Below are 14,583 nucleotides of genomic sequence, written 5' to 3' on the forward strand. Positions count from 1 at the left end.
CGAAGAGTTTAGTTGACTCGTCGATGCTAGTAACCTTAATGAATCGCCAATGGTATGTAACAGTTTATTGGTAACACTCAATTACCATTATTAATAGTAATGAAAAAAATGAAATGACATGGGTAATCTTACCAATGTACCAAATATAGTAGATTACCATGAATTAATAATTATTATGAAAAGTAATAAATGAGATTAGTCCCTAAACTTAATAACAGTAATTAATAATGCAAATTAATAATAATTACAATTAATGCAAAACTGTAATTAAGGGATGTCAAATACTAATCTCAATTTACCACATAATAATTAACCATGACTATAATGAGTCATAGGGAGACTGAAATTAAGGTATAACCAGATTATCATTGTAAAGGCAATATATCAACTATGTACATTGCTTGCCATATAAAATACTTAATATTATTGTTAAGGCACTGAAAACTATTAATAAATTAAAACCATAATCAACTTAAATAATAGTTATAATTCTTAATGGCTAAAAACAATAATTATAATTCTTAATGGCTTCAAATCGTAATTGTAATCCTTAAACACTTAATGACTCAAAATCAGGCAAAGACAATAATTATAGCACTAAATTGCTTAAGTCAGGCCCATCAACCTTAATAGACCAAGTTAATTATAACATGAATGATATATGTTCTAATATTGAAATAGATCCAAATATTATATTATTACCAAGATAAATACCGTTAACAAAATACGGTAGCTAGTAATAATTAAAACTTAATAAACATGTTATAGCCAAATAAAAGTGCTACAATTATTATTAAAATATCAATCAAATAAGGGCGGGATCCATACTTTAATGACCAAGATAGGTCCTAAATAGCTTGTTCAAATTAGGTTTAAAAGTCCAAGTGAGAAATAAGACTAAAGTATGCTCAAAATTAAATGAGAAACCAACAAGCTGACTTAATAGGCTATATTGTCCAAAAATAGTCTAAGAATCCAAAATTGAATGATATCTAATATGAAGGCTATGAGTTAATAGTATGCTATATCCAATCTTAATATATGCTTTTCTAAATGTATACTTATAATAAAATAATTTATGAATATACAAAGCATGCGTTGGATTTTGCATATTAATATATTATTAACTCATAAATACTAAATAAATTGCAATAATTCAGGCAACATAATATGCACCTTAATATTAAATTAAAATTCAAAATAGCAAAATTTAAAACATTAATATTTGCGCATAAATGAATAATAATTTAATTATGAATTTAATGCTAAAATTAAGAAGAAACTAAAGGGAATTAATATAACTCTCAATATTAAATTAAAATTTAAATAGAAAATCAAAACTTAATATTTGTTCAAAAATGAATAATAATTTAATTGTGAGAATAATTACTGTAATGACAATAATAATGGCAATAATTCAATCACAAATAATGTCATAATTAATCTCAATGTGAAATTTTTAATGCCAAAATTTAAAGAATAACTAAAGGGGATCATTATTTCAAAACAAGCAATTACCATTAATTTACCATTTGTCATAAAAATAATATACAATATTAAATTAGGTAATATTAATATGGCAATATTGAACTTAATATAATTACTATTTACCATAATTTAATAAGTAATATTAAATAAGACAAATAAATATATGGTAAATAAAAGGATAATTTGCAGTTGCACTTTAATAGGGAATGTACCGTCTCCTTCGTCTTCTTCCATGCATCGCTGGAAAATCAGCGAAGCAGCAGTAGCCGCTTGAAGAAGGGGAGATGAAGCGACGTCAACGGAGAGTCCAGCTCGCCTCTGCCGGCTCTCCTCGTCACAGGTCCAGATCCGCCAACGCCTCTGTCGCGACGCCGCCACGTCGCCGGAAGCCCGTGCAACGCCTTCGCCATCTGTCTTCGTCGCGACACCTCGCTGCTCGTCGCCGCCCGCCGTCGTGCTCGCCCTTAGTTGCGTCGCTAGGAGTAACGGCTACCTGAAGGAAGCAGTGGCGACCATACAACATCGTTGCAACTCCAGTTTCGCCGCCGTCGTCCGCCACTCCTCGTCTCCCACCTGCGGCAAGATCGACGGGGTGACCATGTGGCTCCTCAACCGCGTCACCACGGCTTTCTTCGCGTCGCTGGAGCGGTTCTCCTGCATCCGCATCGCCACTGATCATGAGGACGACGCCAATGACCAACGCCTGACGTCGCCCAGCTCACCGTCGATGGAGATCGCCGAAAAATCCGGAACACCGGCGATCATTTGGGGTCTCGTAATATGCGACGGAAAACAAAAACCACAACGGAGAAAAAAAGAGATATTCCGGCGATGGTTAGTTCCCCAAAAAAAAAAAGAATAAGGGTCAAATAAGCCATTGAACTACACACAATTATGCAATTAGGCCACTGAACCTAAAAAAACAACAATTAAGTCCGTAAACTAACCAATTTCAAACAAATCTTCCAATTTGAAAGTTTCCAACAGGTCATCCTCCCAAATTAATTATTTTTAAAAAATAAATTTTTAAAATTAATTATTAAAAAAAATGACTCCGGCCGGTTTCTTTGTCTCCAACCATGGAGAAGAAGAAACTCCTCGTCTCCATGGCCGGAATCCTGTTTTTTTTTTATTATTTAAATAACTAATAATTTATTTTTTTTAAAAAAAATAATTAATTTGGAATAAAGACCTGTTGACTTGTTGGAAACCTTCAAATTGGAAGAATTGTTTAAAATTGGTTAGTTTAGGGACTCAATTGTTGGGTTTTTAAGTTCAGTGGCCTAATTGAATTATTGTGTGCAGTTCAATGGCCTATTTGACCCTTATTCCCCCAAAAAATAACAATTTCTATATCCAAAAGAAATTAATCATTCTTAATGCACATAATTAAATTCCAAGCCGAACAAAATTTCGAAAAACAACATATACTAAAAATCAATGTATATGACAATAGTTTTCGATGAAAAAACAGATTTCGTATTCAATAATACAAACAACTAGGTAGAGATTTTTAGGGCTCTAATACCAAATGTTAGATAATAAATTGACTAACATAAACTAAAGTAACGAGTAACTTGACTCGTAGTAGCGGAAGCTTCAGGATCCTCTGAATATCCATTGCCATAGTTGTTAGTGTTGCCACGGGATGGTAAACCTGTAGAATAAAGGTAGTGTTTTGTCTACCACTTCTATCCCGAATACCTGATGGTGCGTGTATTCTGAACATGGGAGCTGTGGGAGGACTCTTTTGCTTAGAAGCCTACATGTCATCAATATAGGCAGATATTCAGTTTAAGCTAAACCCTGAATATCCTCAGTTACCTAACAGATTAAGTCACCAATTGACTTAATCTCCTACTTGCACCACAACCACCCAATAATACAATATATTATAATATATTGTATTTAGGGGAAATACTTACATATGCACCATGCATGGTGCACACAGTTGCGAACGACGCCGTTTCACTTTGGTGGAGTAACGGTGTCGTTAGTGGCACCGTTTAACTCCACCAATCAGATTTTTTTTTTTAACTCCACCAATATGAATATATAGTTCATTCATTCTAAATACACAATACTAGTAACCGGTGTGGATATATAGTTCACTCATTCTCGATATATAGTTCACTTATTCTGGATATATAGTTCATTAATTATGGATATGTAGTTCATTAATTCTGGATGTGGATATATAGTTCATCACTAATTCTGGATATATAGTTCATTAAATATGGATATATAATTCATTAATTCTGGATATATAGTTCACTAATTCTGAATTTATAGTTCATTAATTATGAATATATAGTTTATTCATTCTGAATACACAGACGCAGCGAACTGCTATAAGCCAACACAGAGTACTAGTAACCGGTGTGGATATATATAGTTCACTAATTCTGGATATATAATTCATTAATTCTGGATATATAGTTCATTAATTCTGGATATAAAGTTCAAATTATGCACATCATAACGCCGTTAACAGCAATCGACAATGAATTCTTTTTTTTTTTTTTTTTTTTTTTAAGTCGGACAACGTCATTTTTAATTAAAACGACGCCGTTTTACAACCCTGTGCACCATGGCATAATTTGCGATTAAGATGAGAGGAGTGGTAAATTATATCGTGCACCAGGACACATAATGCGTTGGATTTTGTATAACAGAATGTACAAATTGTATAACAGAATACACATTAACTCTTTTGAAAGGATAATACACATAATCTAACATAATACATAATAAACATAAACTCTTAACATAATAGACATAAACTCTTGACATAATACACATAAACTCTTAACTCTTAAAAGAAATCTCATGTTTCAAATGTACATAATTGTATAATAGAATGTACATAATCGTATAATAGAATGTACATAATTGTATAATAGAATACACAAACTCCATCGCATCAACTCCTCACACAACTTACCAAAACGACGTCGTTTTGGGCAAGCAGGGCGCACAATGCATTATGCGCCATGGTGCACGATATAACGATTGTGAGGGGAGGTATTGATGGATGCAATCAATTAAACTCCGATTATTTCCATTTTCTTTGAAGGATCAAGCCCTTAATTGGTTGAATGCCTTTAGTTCTAGTCACTTCAAGAGTTGGGAGAAACTTTACCAAGTTTTCATGCAAGAGTATTGCCCCAAACCCTACCCCCCCCCCCCCCCCCCCCTAAAGTGGATGAGATATGAATCCACTTAATATAAATTTGTCACTAGTGGATTGTAGATAGATGTGAGTCATGTGACTTCTCAAAATTCGCTATATCCTATCCGCTACCAAAATTACATGTGTGTGTGTGTTAGCCTAGTAATTCACTATTGATTGTACTATGGCAGGTGAGCACAAATCTAAATTTATAATTCAATTTTAATTTTTACTTTTTCTATATTTAGCCTAGGTTTTTAGGTTTCTCTTTCTCAATTGTCGTTTCCAAATTTTGACTTTATGCCTTGTTTTTTTTTTTTTTTTTTTTTTTTTTTTTTTTTTTTTGCCAAGCGTTCTTCACGACATCGCAATTACAATATGAATGAACATTGTTTAATGTCAAACTTAAAATTCATCATTTGATCTGCATCCAATCCACCAAATTCGCTATTAGTGGATCAGATTGGATTAGACCTGCACCCCTAACAGATCCAGTTGTGGATGAGATTTTTCAAATCAACCTTTAACGGATTAGATGCAGATTCACCTCAAATCCACTCTACGCTCACCCCAAGTTGTAGTAACCCTTTCTGGCTTTCTAGTGCCTGAACAAGTTTGGGATGAATTAATGATGGACTTTATCATGGATCTACCCTTATCGCATGGCTACACCATCATTATGGTGGTCGTTAATCGACCCACTAATTACGTACGCTTTAGGACCCACTCATTTCTCTACATGTCAAGCAACCCAATTCTTTAGCACCCCAACACACACAGGGTCAAAGACTAGAAATAGGAAAAATTTTGAAATAAATGACAAAAATAGAAAGGTTTTAAAAAGTGGACACTTTCAGGAAAAATTCATTTGGGGTATGTGTTTCTTGTCAAAAGGAAAGCCCCAAATGAGTTTTTTAAAATTTTTCAAAATATTTTTTTTTAATGATTGGTCAACGTGAAACGGTCTCCCAAAATCACCAGAAAGCTAAGATGGAAATGAAATGTTGGAGCAGAGTTAAGCCGGTGAGAATCGGAAACAAGAGTTGCTACTTCTGGAAATTATGCGAAAATTCTAAAGAGGTTTCCTAATCTGATTGGGCGTGATTCTTCTGCTTCATTGCCTGTGAAAAGCCTAAATGTGTTAATGAAGGCAACTTTGTCAAACTGAACATCAATGGCTCTGGGAGAAAGTATGCATTCAAGGGAAAAAGAAAGAAGTATGGCTCCTGCTAAGCTGACGAATCCGCCATTTCTGATGTTCTCCGCGGGCAACAACTTTCTGGTGATTTTGGGAGAAACGCAAGTTTCATGTTGACCAACTATACAAAAAAAATGTTTTCAAAAATTTCAAGATACTTATTTGGAATTGATCAGAAACGCATGTCCCAAATGAGTTTTTCCAGAAATTGTTCACTTTTTAAAACTTCCCATTTTTGTCATTCATTTCAAAATTATTCATATTTCTGTCTTTGCCCAACGCACACAAAGGAAACCAAGGAAAAAATAAGAAAAATGAATCTGAAAATTTATTGATATGCCAAAATGGTACAAACTGCACATATACAGATTCCATGAAGAAATAGTTATTTTGGAACAACTCCACAATGTATTCAAGAAAAGGCATTCTAGGAGGCAAGGCTTCAAACACACAATTGACAGCAATGCTGAAATATTCATGTCATTACTTTTTCTCCCATTTAAATTCCTTAGACAAGACAAATGGTCTAACATATATGATTATACTGCAATAGTTCAAAACTTAGACACATTCGAGTTAACATTAGATAGTTCATCTACAGATCCCAAGTTTCCACAAGGGTAGAAGCAGTTAAGAAGGTCATGGCTACAGAATGAAATATATGATTGAACACCAAAACGATAAAAAATAAAAAATAAAAACTGCACTTGTGCATACAAGACTCCATCTTAACCAGTCATACGAGAATAGATATGTGAGTTACCATCAGAAAAAAGGTTGATTAAATAGTTACAAGAGCGTATACATGCCATAAGGTGATGATATGTCTGTGGTGTTCAACCAAAAGGAGAACCATATCCCTACAGCTACCTGTGTAATACAAAACTAAAGATTAATCCTCAGAGTTGAAAGAGATAATGTCTTTAACAATGGGATTTAAGAAAAGGATGAAAGCAGTGGAAGATATATAACCACTCACCTACAAGAGAATTCTAATCCAAGCAGATAAACCACGGTTGCTACAGATGCTCCCAAAACTTCCACAGAAGAAGATCCTAATATACTGTCTGCAACAAGTAAACCAATGGGTATAAAATATAATTTCCACATATCATTTAACTTTCCACAATTATCATTCAGCCATCTAGTGCGAAACCAATATCCTAGTACTTTCTGATGAGGACACCATTTTGTTTGGATAAGTAGCTTGAATGCTTGATACAGAACTTTGGAGGAACTTGAAAGGTTCTCAAGAAATGCAGGAATGATAGAGCTAGTTCTGGGCATTGACATAGGCATGGATTATGGATACCCGATGTATTGACTAGTACAATGACAACCTTTAAAATTAATGTTTTTCAAAACCACAAATTTTCTGTCTTCAATGAGATGGACAGAAGTCAGAACCATACTTTCATTTCAAATCATCAATGTTTTTTAAACTCTTAAGGGAAATTACCCAAAGCCCAGCATCACAGAGATTGATAAGCATGCATTAAAACAATTCAAGATTTAGCTCAACACATCCGTGAGACCAAAACCAAATTTCTTTAATCAATCCACCTAGCTCCCTTTCTTTAGGTTCTTTATTTCAAATACACTTGGTACTCCTTTGTATTCTTTCTGCATTTATACTCTCAAGCTAGTACATTAATGCCAATTTGATTGCTCCTCATTTCTTTCAAATGATGATATGCATTTATTAGAAGAAACAACAATTACCTCACCCATGAGGCGAACAGGCACAATCCTACCCCGACAACAAAGTCCACAGTGCTGAGAATTGTTGAATATTAGGAAAGTTGTCTTAGTTTCGTATTCTTATTAGTAGTTTTCTAGACTAATTTAGTATCTAGTTTAGTATATATAGAGGTCCGTTGAAGTATAGAACATATATACAGAGAGACAATCTATTGTAATCTTTCATTATAATATATTCTCTTGTTCTTTGGTTCTCACATATTTTGCTTCCGCCTAACTGGCGGGTGGTGGTTATTCTCCACCCGCCAGACCTATCAATCCCTCAATTTCAACATGGTATCAGAGCCTACTTTTCTAAGCTATTTTAGGGGTGTAAACGAGCCGAGCAGAGCTCGAGCCGGGGTAGGCTTGAGCTCGTGCTCGTTAATGGAGGCTCGGCTCGAGTTCGATCGAGCTCAGGAACTGATGCTCGAGCTCGAGCTCGGTAATTTTCGGGCTGCTCGAGCTCGACTCGAGCAGCTCGATTGTTCGAGTTCGAACTCGAGCTCGATCTTGAGCTCGATTTTGACATATTTAATACTTTTGGTTTAAAATTCAAACTACTTTGTTTTACCCATACATAAATAATAGAAATCTTTTAGGGATGTTGAGTTTAAAATTCTAATTTCTAATTGTTATTTATATATATTATTATATTATATTATATCATTATTATATATATAATATATTATATGGCTCGCGAGCGGCTCGACGAGCCACGAGCCTAGAATATCTAGGCTCGGCTCGAGCTCGATTACTAAACGAGCCGCTCGAGTTCGACTCGAGCTCGATATTGACCGAGCTCGAGCCGAGCTTTGACCGAGCCGCTCGCAAGCGGCTCGCGAGCTGCTCGGCTCATTTACACCCCTAGGCTATTTTTATTCCAATATTTCCGGCAGCACTTATTTTCTGGCGAACCAGTGACTGTTTTCTCCTGTTCCGACGTGTCTTGTGGTTGTTCTCAAAATCTTTCACCACAGGACCTCTCGGATCATCGTCGTGAGCCTACGCCTGGAATCTCGTCACCATCCGCCGCCGCACGCGCCACCATCGCCGACGGACTGCTTTAGTTTTTCCGGTCAGATCTCCTCTTCTCCGGTGATTTTGTGATCTCACCTCCTACACCAATGGATTCCTCTCCCTCTTGCGACCTTATCTGGAAAATTTCATTGCTTTCCTCCACCGCCGTCGTCCTCACGCGCTGGCGCGTGAGTCTGCCTCCGGCGAGATTTTTCAGATTGTTGTTTTTCCCTTCTTTCGACTTGTTGGTGAAATTTGAAGGCTTCTTTGGGTTTGGTGCCGAACTTTTCCCATGGTGTTTGTGTTTTGGTATAACCGTGTTTGTTTCTTTATCTCCGGTATGCCTTATCCCATGGATGTTCAGTTTCAGCACTACTATAAAGGCCTTAGATTATTTCCCATGTTTCAAGTGAGGGGGAGAGTGACTATCTACAATCGGTGTGCTATCCTTTACTGTCATTTGCTATTTTATCTACTATGGGCTCTTGCGTCCTTTGCTATTCTTTGCTCCCTTTTTGCCTCTACCGCTCTCTTGTGTTATCGGGAGGTTGTTCATGTTTAACTCTATCCTTGGTGTGTTCATCTTCATTCCCAAGGTTCATGCTCAATTCCGTCCTCGGTGGGTTCATTCCCAATATCGTGTTTAGTTTCGTCCTTGGTGTCTTCGTCTTTATTCCCAAGGGTCCTTGGTGTTTTCGTCTTTATTCCCAAGGATTGTGTTCAGCTCCGTTCTTGGTGCCTTCATCTTCATCCCCAAGGAAGGGTCAGACACTCAGAGTGTCAGACATAACGCAATCTTTTTTGAAGTCATCCATCCTAGAGTGCTTATGTTGCTGTGATGGTGTTTGTGTTTTCCTTTGGTGCCTCCATTCCCAAGGATGTTCGTGACAAGCTTTGCCCCTGGCGTGTTCATTCCCAAGGGTCGCATTGTCCCTTCGAAGCCATCTCGCATTGTTATCCTCTAGTTGCATTTAATTTTCATTTGTAATTTTGAGTGAGGTAGAGTGCTTGTTTTAATCCAAGCTTGGAACTTTAGATGTTCCAGCTTGAGGGGGAGTGTTGAATATTAGGAAAGTTGTCTTAGTTTCCTATTCTTATTAGTAGTTTCCTAGACTAATTTAGTATCTAGTTTAGTATATATAGAGGTCCGTTGAAGTATAGAACATATATACAGAGAGACAATCTATTGTAATATTTCATTATAATATATTATCTTGTTCTTTGGCATATTTTGCTTCCGCCTAACTGGCGGGTGGTGGTTATTCTCCACCCGCCAGACCTATCAATCCCTCAATTTCAACAAGAATTAACTCTAGGAATCTGTTCATAATACACACATAAACCATCAATTAAACCTAATAAATTCCTCGAGCACACAAGGAGATGCATACCTACACATAAACATTCATAATGGTTTTTTTTATAGGACAAAATTGAAGACTGTCATCCATTAAAAAATGATGAGTACTTAATCAGTTAATGCATTGATGCCAAAACCAAAATAATACTAAACACTACACTTAGTGGTGTTTGTAGTCACCAAAGGGAACTTACAGTAAAATTATAAAGTTAAAAGGGAAGTCATGTACTAAATAAAACTAAACTACAATGCATGATGTCTAACCTTGGTTAGACCCTTTTTCTCCATTAAACTCTATCCAGAGCATTGTTCACAAATTCAACAGCTTCTTTTTTTTTTTTTTTTAAAAAAGTTTATGATGATCTCAAGTCTAAACAGTCCTGCAATTTTACTAACTTGTTCCATAAATGAAATTGAAATGACTATTGAGTTAAGCATTATTGAGAGGATGATATAATATTACACCCGTACTTGTATGCTATTTAATCCAATATTTGAGTATCACTTAGATCCTAATTAAACAAAAAAACAAAGCCAATCTAAGTGTTCTTCCTATAAATCCAGTCAAAGTTATGCTCTAAGCTAATAGCAAAACAAAATTATTGAAGGAGGAGACAAACAGGGTTAACTAAACACTATCATGCACTTGAAACTTAAACCCTACTTGTTCCTTACCGTAGAGGCTTGAGGAAGATCATCCGTGAGAAAGGGGAATAATTGCTAACTTGATTGCCTTGAGGCGAAGGTCATCAGTGGGGTTGATCGGATTGCTCAGGAAGATCCAAGTGTAAGTTGGGGGATCCAACGCGAGAGAATTCATCATCTTCATCATCAGGGACGGAGCCAAGATTTCTAGATAAAATTAATTAAAAAATGTTCAAATACAAGGTTCAAATACAAAATATCAAATACGAATAAACTTGTTAAAATATAAAATACATTATAAATTACAATACATACAAGGTGTATGATGAACTACAGGGTAATACTCCTCTATGCTCTCTCATCTTTTGAAATCGGTGTAGAATTGCTTCATTTGAAACTTGATCAAAAATATCTTTTTCAACATACGACACTAAGCAATAATGTAATAAATCATCACTCATCCGGTTGCGTAAAAATGTCTTGATTAACTTCATAGCAGAAAATGTTCTTTCCACACTAGCAGTTGCAACCGGTAGGATCAAAGACAACTTTAGAAGCAAATACACCAACGTATAGTCCAAATGTCTTCCCGTTTCAACCATTTTTTGAGCTAATTCATCAATACCATCCAATTTAGAGAAAGCAGGATCAGAAGTTACATCAACAAAATAAGTCTGCAGTTGGTTATCTAGTAATTCAAGTTCAATATCAGAAAAATCATTTGGATAGAACTGTGCCAATCGAACTAATTTATCCTTATCAAACCTAGCAAATGAATTCCTTGGATCAAAACATGCCACACATAAGAGCAACTCTATATTCTTCTCATTGAAACGGTTGTTTAGCTCTTGGAGTTGTAGATCTAAGACCACATAAAACCTTTCAACACGGTACCTATGAAGATGAGTCTTTTCTTCAACTTTATGTCGAGGTCTTCCTGGAACTACATAAACTTCATCCAAATTAGGTATGGGAATTGCATGCTTGTTGCAAAATAGTGAAACTTCTTGTAAAAGAGCTTCCCACCCATCCTCTCTCATCATTTGCAATCTTTTTTTTGAGACATCAACTAGTCTCATGGCATTCACAATGTTTTGATCTTTTTTTTGTAATGCATGTGATAAGTCATTGGTAATTCCTAAAACATCCTTCATTAAGTGCAAAAAGAACACAAAATCAAAACATAGGACATTCTTCAATACTCTAAATGCTTCTAGCCTTTGTTTTGGATCCTGCCTTATTTCGTCAAGAATATCAATCACCGGAGAAAATAATTTCACAATGCTCACAAGTGCACCATAATGAGATCCCCAACGTGTATCACCAGGACATTGTAAAACTGCTTCTTGATTCAAATAAGTTCCCGTTTCAATTGTATCAGTAGAAATTGAATCAGTCAACATCTTTAATTGTTTGTATTGTAAGTTATCTCTACGCTTACATGAAGCACATACAATATTGCACAATTGCGAGAAAGTGACAAAAAAATCTCCAACATCATCATTTTCCTTTGCAACACCCACAAGTGCTAGTTGTAGTTGATGAGCAAAACAATGAACATAAAAAGCACTTGGATTCTCATTCATAATCAAAGTTCTAAGTCCATTGAACTCACCTCGCATATTACTTGCTCCATCATAGCCTTGGCCTCGTATTCTTGAAAAGCTTAATCCATGCCTTGTTAGAAGATTTTCAATGGCTACTTTAAGAGACATAGATGTAGTATCACGAACATGAGTACTTCCAAGAAGACGCTCAATAATATGCCCACTTGAATCCACATATCGGATAAACACAATCATCTGCTCTTTAACTGATATATCTCTTGACTCGTCAACTATTATTCCAAATAATTCTCCACCAAGATCATTGATTATTATTTCAGTTGTCTCACTTGCAATTGCATTAGCTATATCTTTTTGAATGCAAGGAGAAGTCATTTGGTGATTTTCAAGTGCATTTCGCATCACTACTTTGGCAACATCTTCATTATTATCCGCAAGAAACTTTAAGGTCTCAAGGAAGTTTCCCCGATTAAGTGAGTCGTAGCTTTCATCATTTCCACGAAAAGCAAGTCCTTGCCTTAAAAGAAACCGGATACATTTAACTGATGAAGTCAATCGAACGCGGTAATCTTGTTCCGTTTGCTCCAATTGTTGCTCTTGAGTCATTAAGTCTCGACAAGCTTGTACGTTTCTTGCGTGAACACTATTATGATTACCAACATGTGCACGCAACCTTTCCGGTCCTTTTTTCCAATTGTTGAATCCTTCTGTAACAAATGACTCTGCCCCAGCTTGTAACCTACTGCTTTCATCTTTGAATAGATAACAACATAAACAATATGCTGCATCTTTTGATACACTATACTCCAACCAATTACTATGATCTTTAAACCATTTAGGATTAAATCTTCTATTAACACCCGTAATCACTCTCGTAGGAAATACATGATTTTTTGGTTGACAAGGACCCATTTGTAGATATCGTCTCCGCACAATATCTCTATCATTGATATGATATTCATATATACTTTTTCTTTTAGCTGGATCAACTTCAAGTTCATCTATGTTAACTTCAATACGAGGTCTTGTACTTGACACTTTGTGACTACCTTGACTAGATGAATCCTCAAAAGTTGATTTTCTTTTGAAAAATCTTTCCATAACTGAACCAATAAAACCCAGATGAAATTAGGGCAAAAACAAAATTAGAAAAATTATGGCAACACCAATCGAGTATAGACATACTCACCGCTCACATTCAAAACAATATTAAACATACTCACTGCTCAGTCCTCACAATCATATAAAAGCACATACATTAAAATTTAAAAACAATATTAAAAGCTGCTCAATGCTCACATTCAAAACAATATTAGTCTATTAGACATACTTACTGCTCAGTGCTCACATTCATATAAAAGCACATACATTAAAATTTAAAAACAATATTAAAAGGCTAAAAGCTGCTCGCTACTCACATTCAAAACAATATTAGACATAATCATCCAAAAAGCACATACATAAAATTTATTAAAAACAATATTAGACATACTCACGGCTCACATTCATATAAAAGCAGTAATTTAGACATTTAGTTAAACAAATTGAGATCCATTACACCGGCAAAATCCGAGTCTAAGATTTAAGGAAATTAGGGCAAAAAAATTAGAAAAATTTGGGCAAAAAATAATTAGTGAATTAGGAACTACGAACCTGAGACTGAAATTAGGAACCAACGAGGACTCCTGCTGTCCTGCTAACCGGTAAGGCGGCGACCGGTCACCGGTGTGGCGGTGTTCCGTGTTTGGTGGCAACTGGCGAGGTGCGACCGTGCAGCACAGACAGGGACAGAGCCACAGAAAAGAGGCGGTCAGGCGAATAGACGAGAGGAGCAGTAGCCGGTACTGCGGTAGCGAGAGGCAGAGAGGCGGTCAGGCGGACTGAGAGCGACGAAAGAGACGAGAGACAGAGGAGCTGTCTGTGCTTCTGCGGTCAAAATATGAAATAATGGAAATAAAAAAAAAAAAAAAATTATACAGCCCAAAACTAATAATAATAATAATAATAATAATAATAATAATAATAATAATAATCTATTTAATCTAAAATCTAAATCTAATCTAAATCTAAAAACATAATAAGTGTGAATGAAAGTTATACTCTTAATTTATGTCCGTTTTTTCCGTTAAGTTTTTTTGTACATTATGCTATAAAGGTTGTACATTAAAATATTTTGGACAAACATATCCCTATCGTTATAACTTCCGTTATCTTTTCCACTATTGTTACGATGCACATGCATCCACCATATATTTTCTTATCTTCTTCATTAATAATAATATATACACATTATATATTTGAGTTATATCTTAATTATTACATAAAATATAAATATCAAATTTATAAAAATGATTTACATTATTATTATTATTATTTAGAATAATTTAAATATCTA

At 35.3% G+C, this 14,583-nt stretch overlaps 1 protein-coding gene across 3 annotated transcripts; it reads right to left on the reverse strand.

Moving 5' to 3' along the window:
* Nucleotides 1-6,246: 6,246 nt before the first annotated feature.
* Nucleotides 6,247-14,143, reverse strand: LOC109183700 (zinc finger MYM-type protein 1-like). 3 transcript variants are annotated; one of them, XM_019333759.1, is made up of 5 exons: nucleotides 13,842-14,143; nucleotides 10,939-13,291; nucleotides 10,654-10,830; nucleotides 6,838-6,925; nucleotides 6,247-6,728 (listed from the first exon to the last, which is right to left on the reverse strand). In XM_019333759.1, the coding sequence occupies exons 2-3, from the start codon at nucleotides 13,287-13,289 to the stop codon at nucleotides 10,728-10,730; spliced, it is 2,454 nt and encodes an 817-aa protein (XP_019189304.1). In that variant the 5' UTR covers nucleotides 13,290-13,291; nucleotides 13,842-14,143; the 3' UTR covers nucleotides 6,247-6,728; nucleotides 6,838-6,925; nucleotides 10,654-10,727. The 3 variants fall into 3 exon arrangements, with proteins under 3 accessions (XP_019189304.1, XP_019189306.1, XP_019189305.1); XM_019333761.1 differs by lacking the exons at nucleotides 6,247-6,728; nucleotides 6,838-6,925; nucleotides 13,842-14,143 and adding an exon at nucleotides 9,921-9,938 and having other exon boundaries at nucleotides 10,939-13,731; XM_019333760.1 differs by lacking the exons at nucleotides 6,247-6,728; nucleotides 6,838-6,925; nucleotides 13,842-14,143 and having other exon boundaries at nucleotides 10,387-10,830; nucleotides 10,939-13,731.
* Between the last annotated feature and the right edge of the window lie 440 nt (nucleotides 14,144-14,583).

The sequence above is a fragment of the Ipomoea nil genome, unplaced genomic scaffold (genome assembly GCF_001879475.1).
Source record: "Ipomoea nil cultivar Tokyo-kokei standard unplaced genomic scaffold, Asagao_1.1 scaffold1149, whole genome shotgun sequence".
Taxonomy (NCBI): domain Eukaryota; kingdom Viridiplantae; phylum Streptophyta; class Magnoliopsida; order Solanales; family Convolvulaceae; genus Ipomoea; species Ipomoea nil.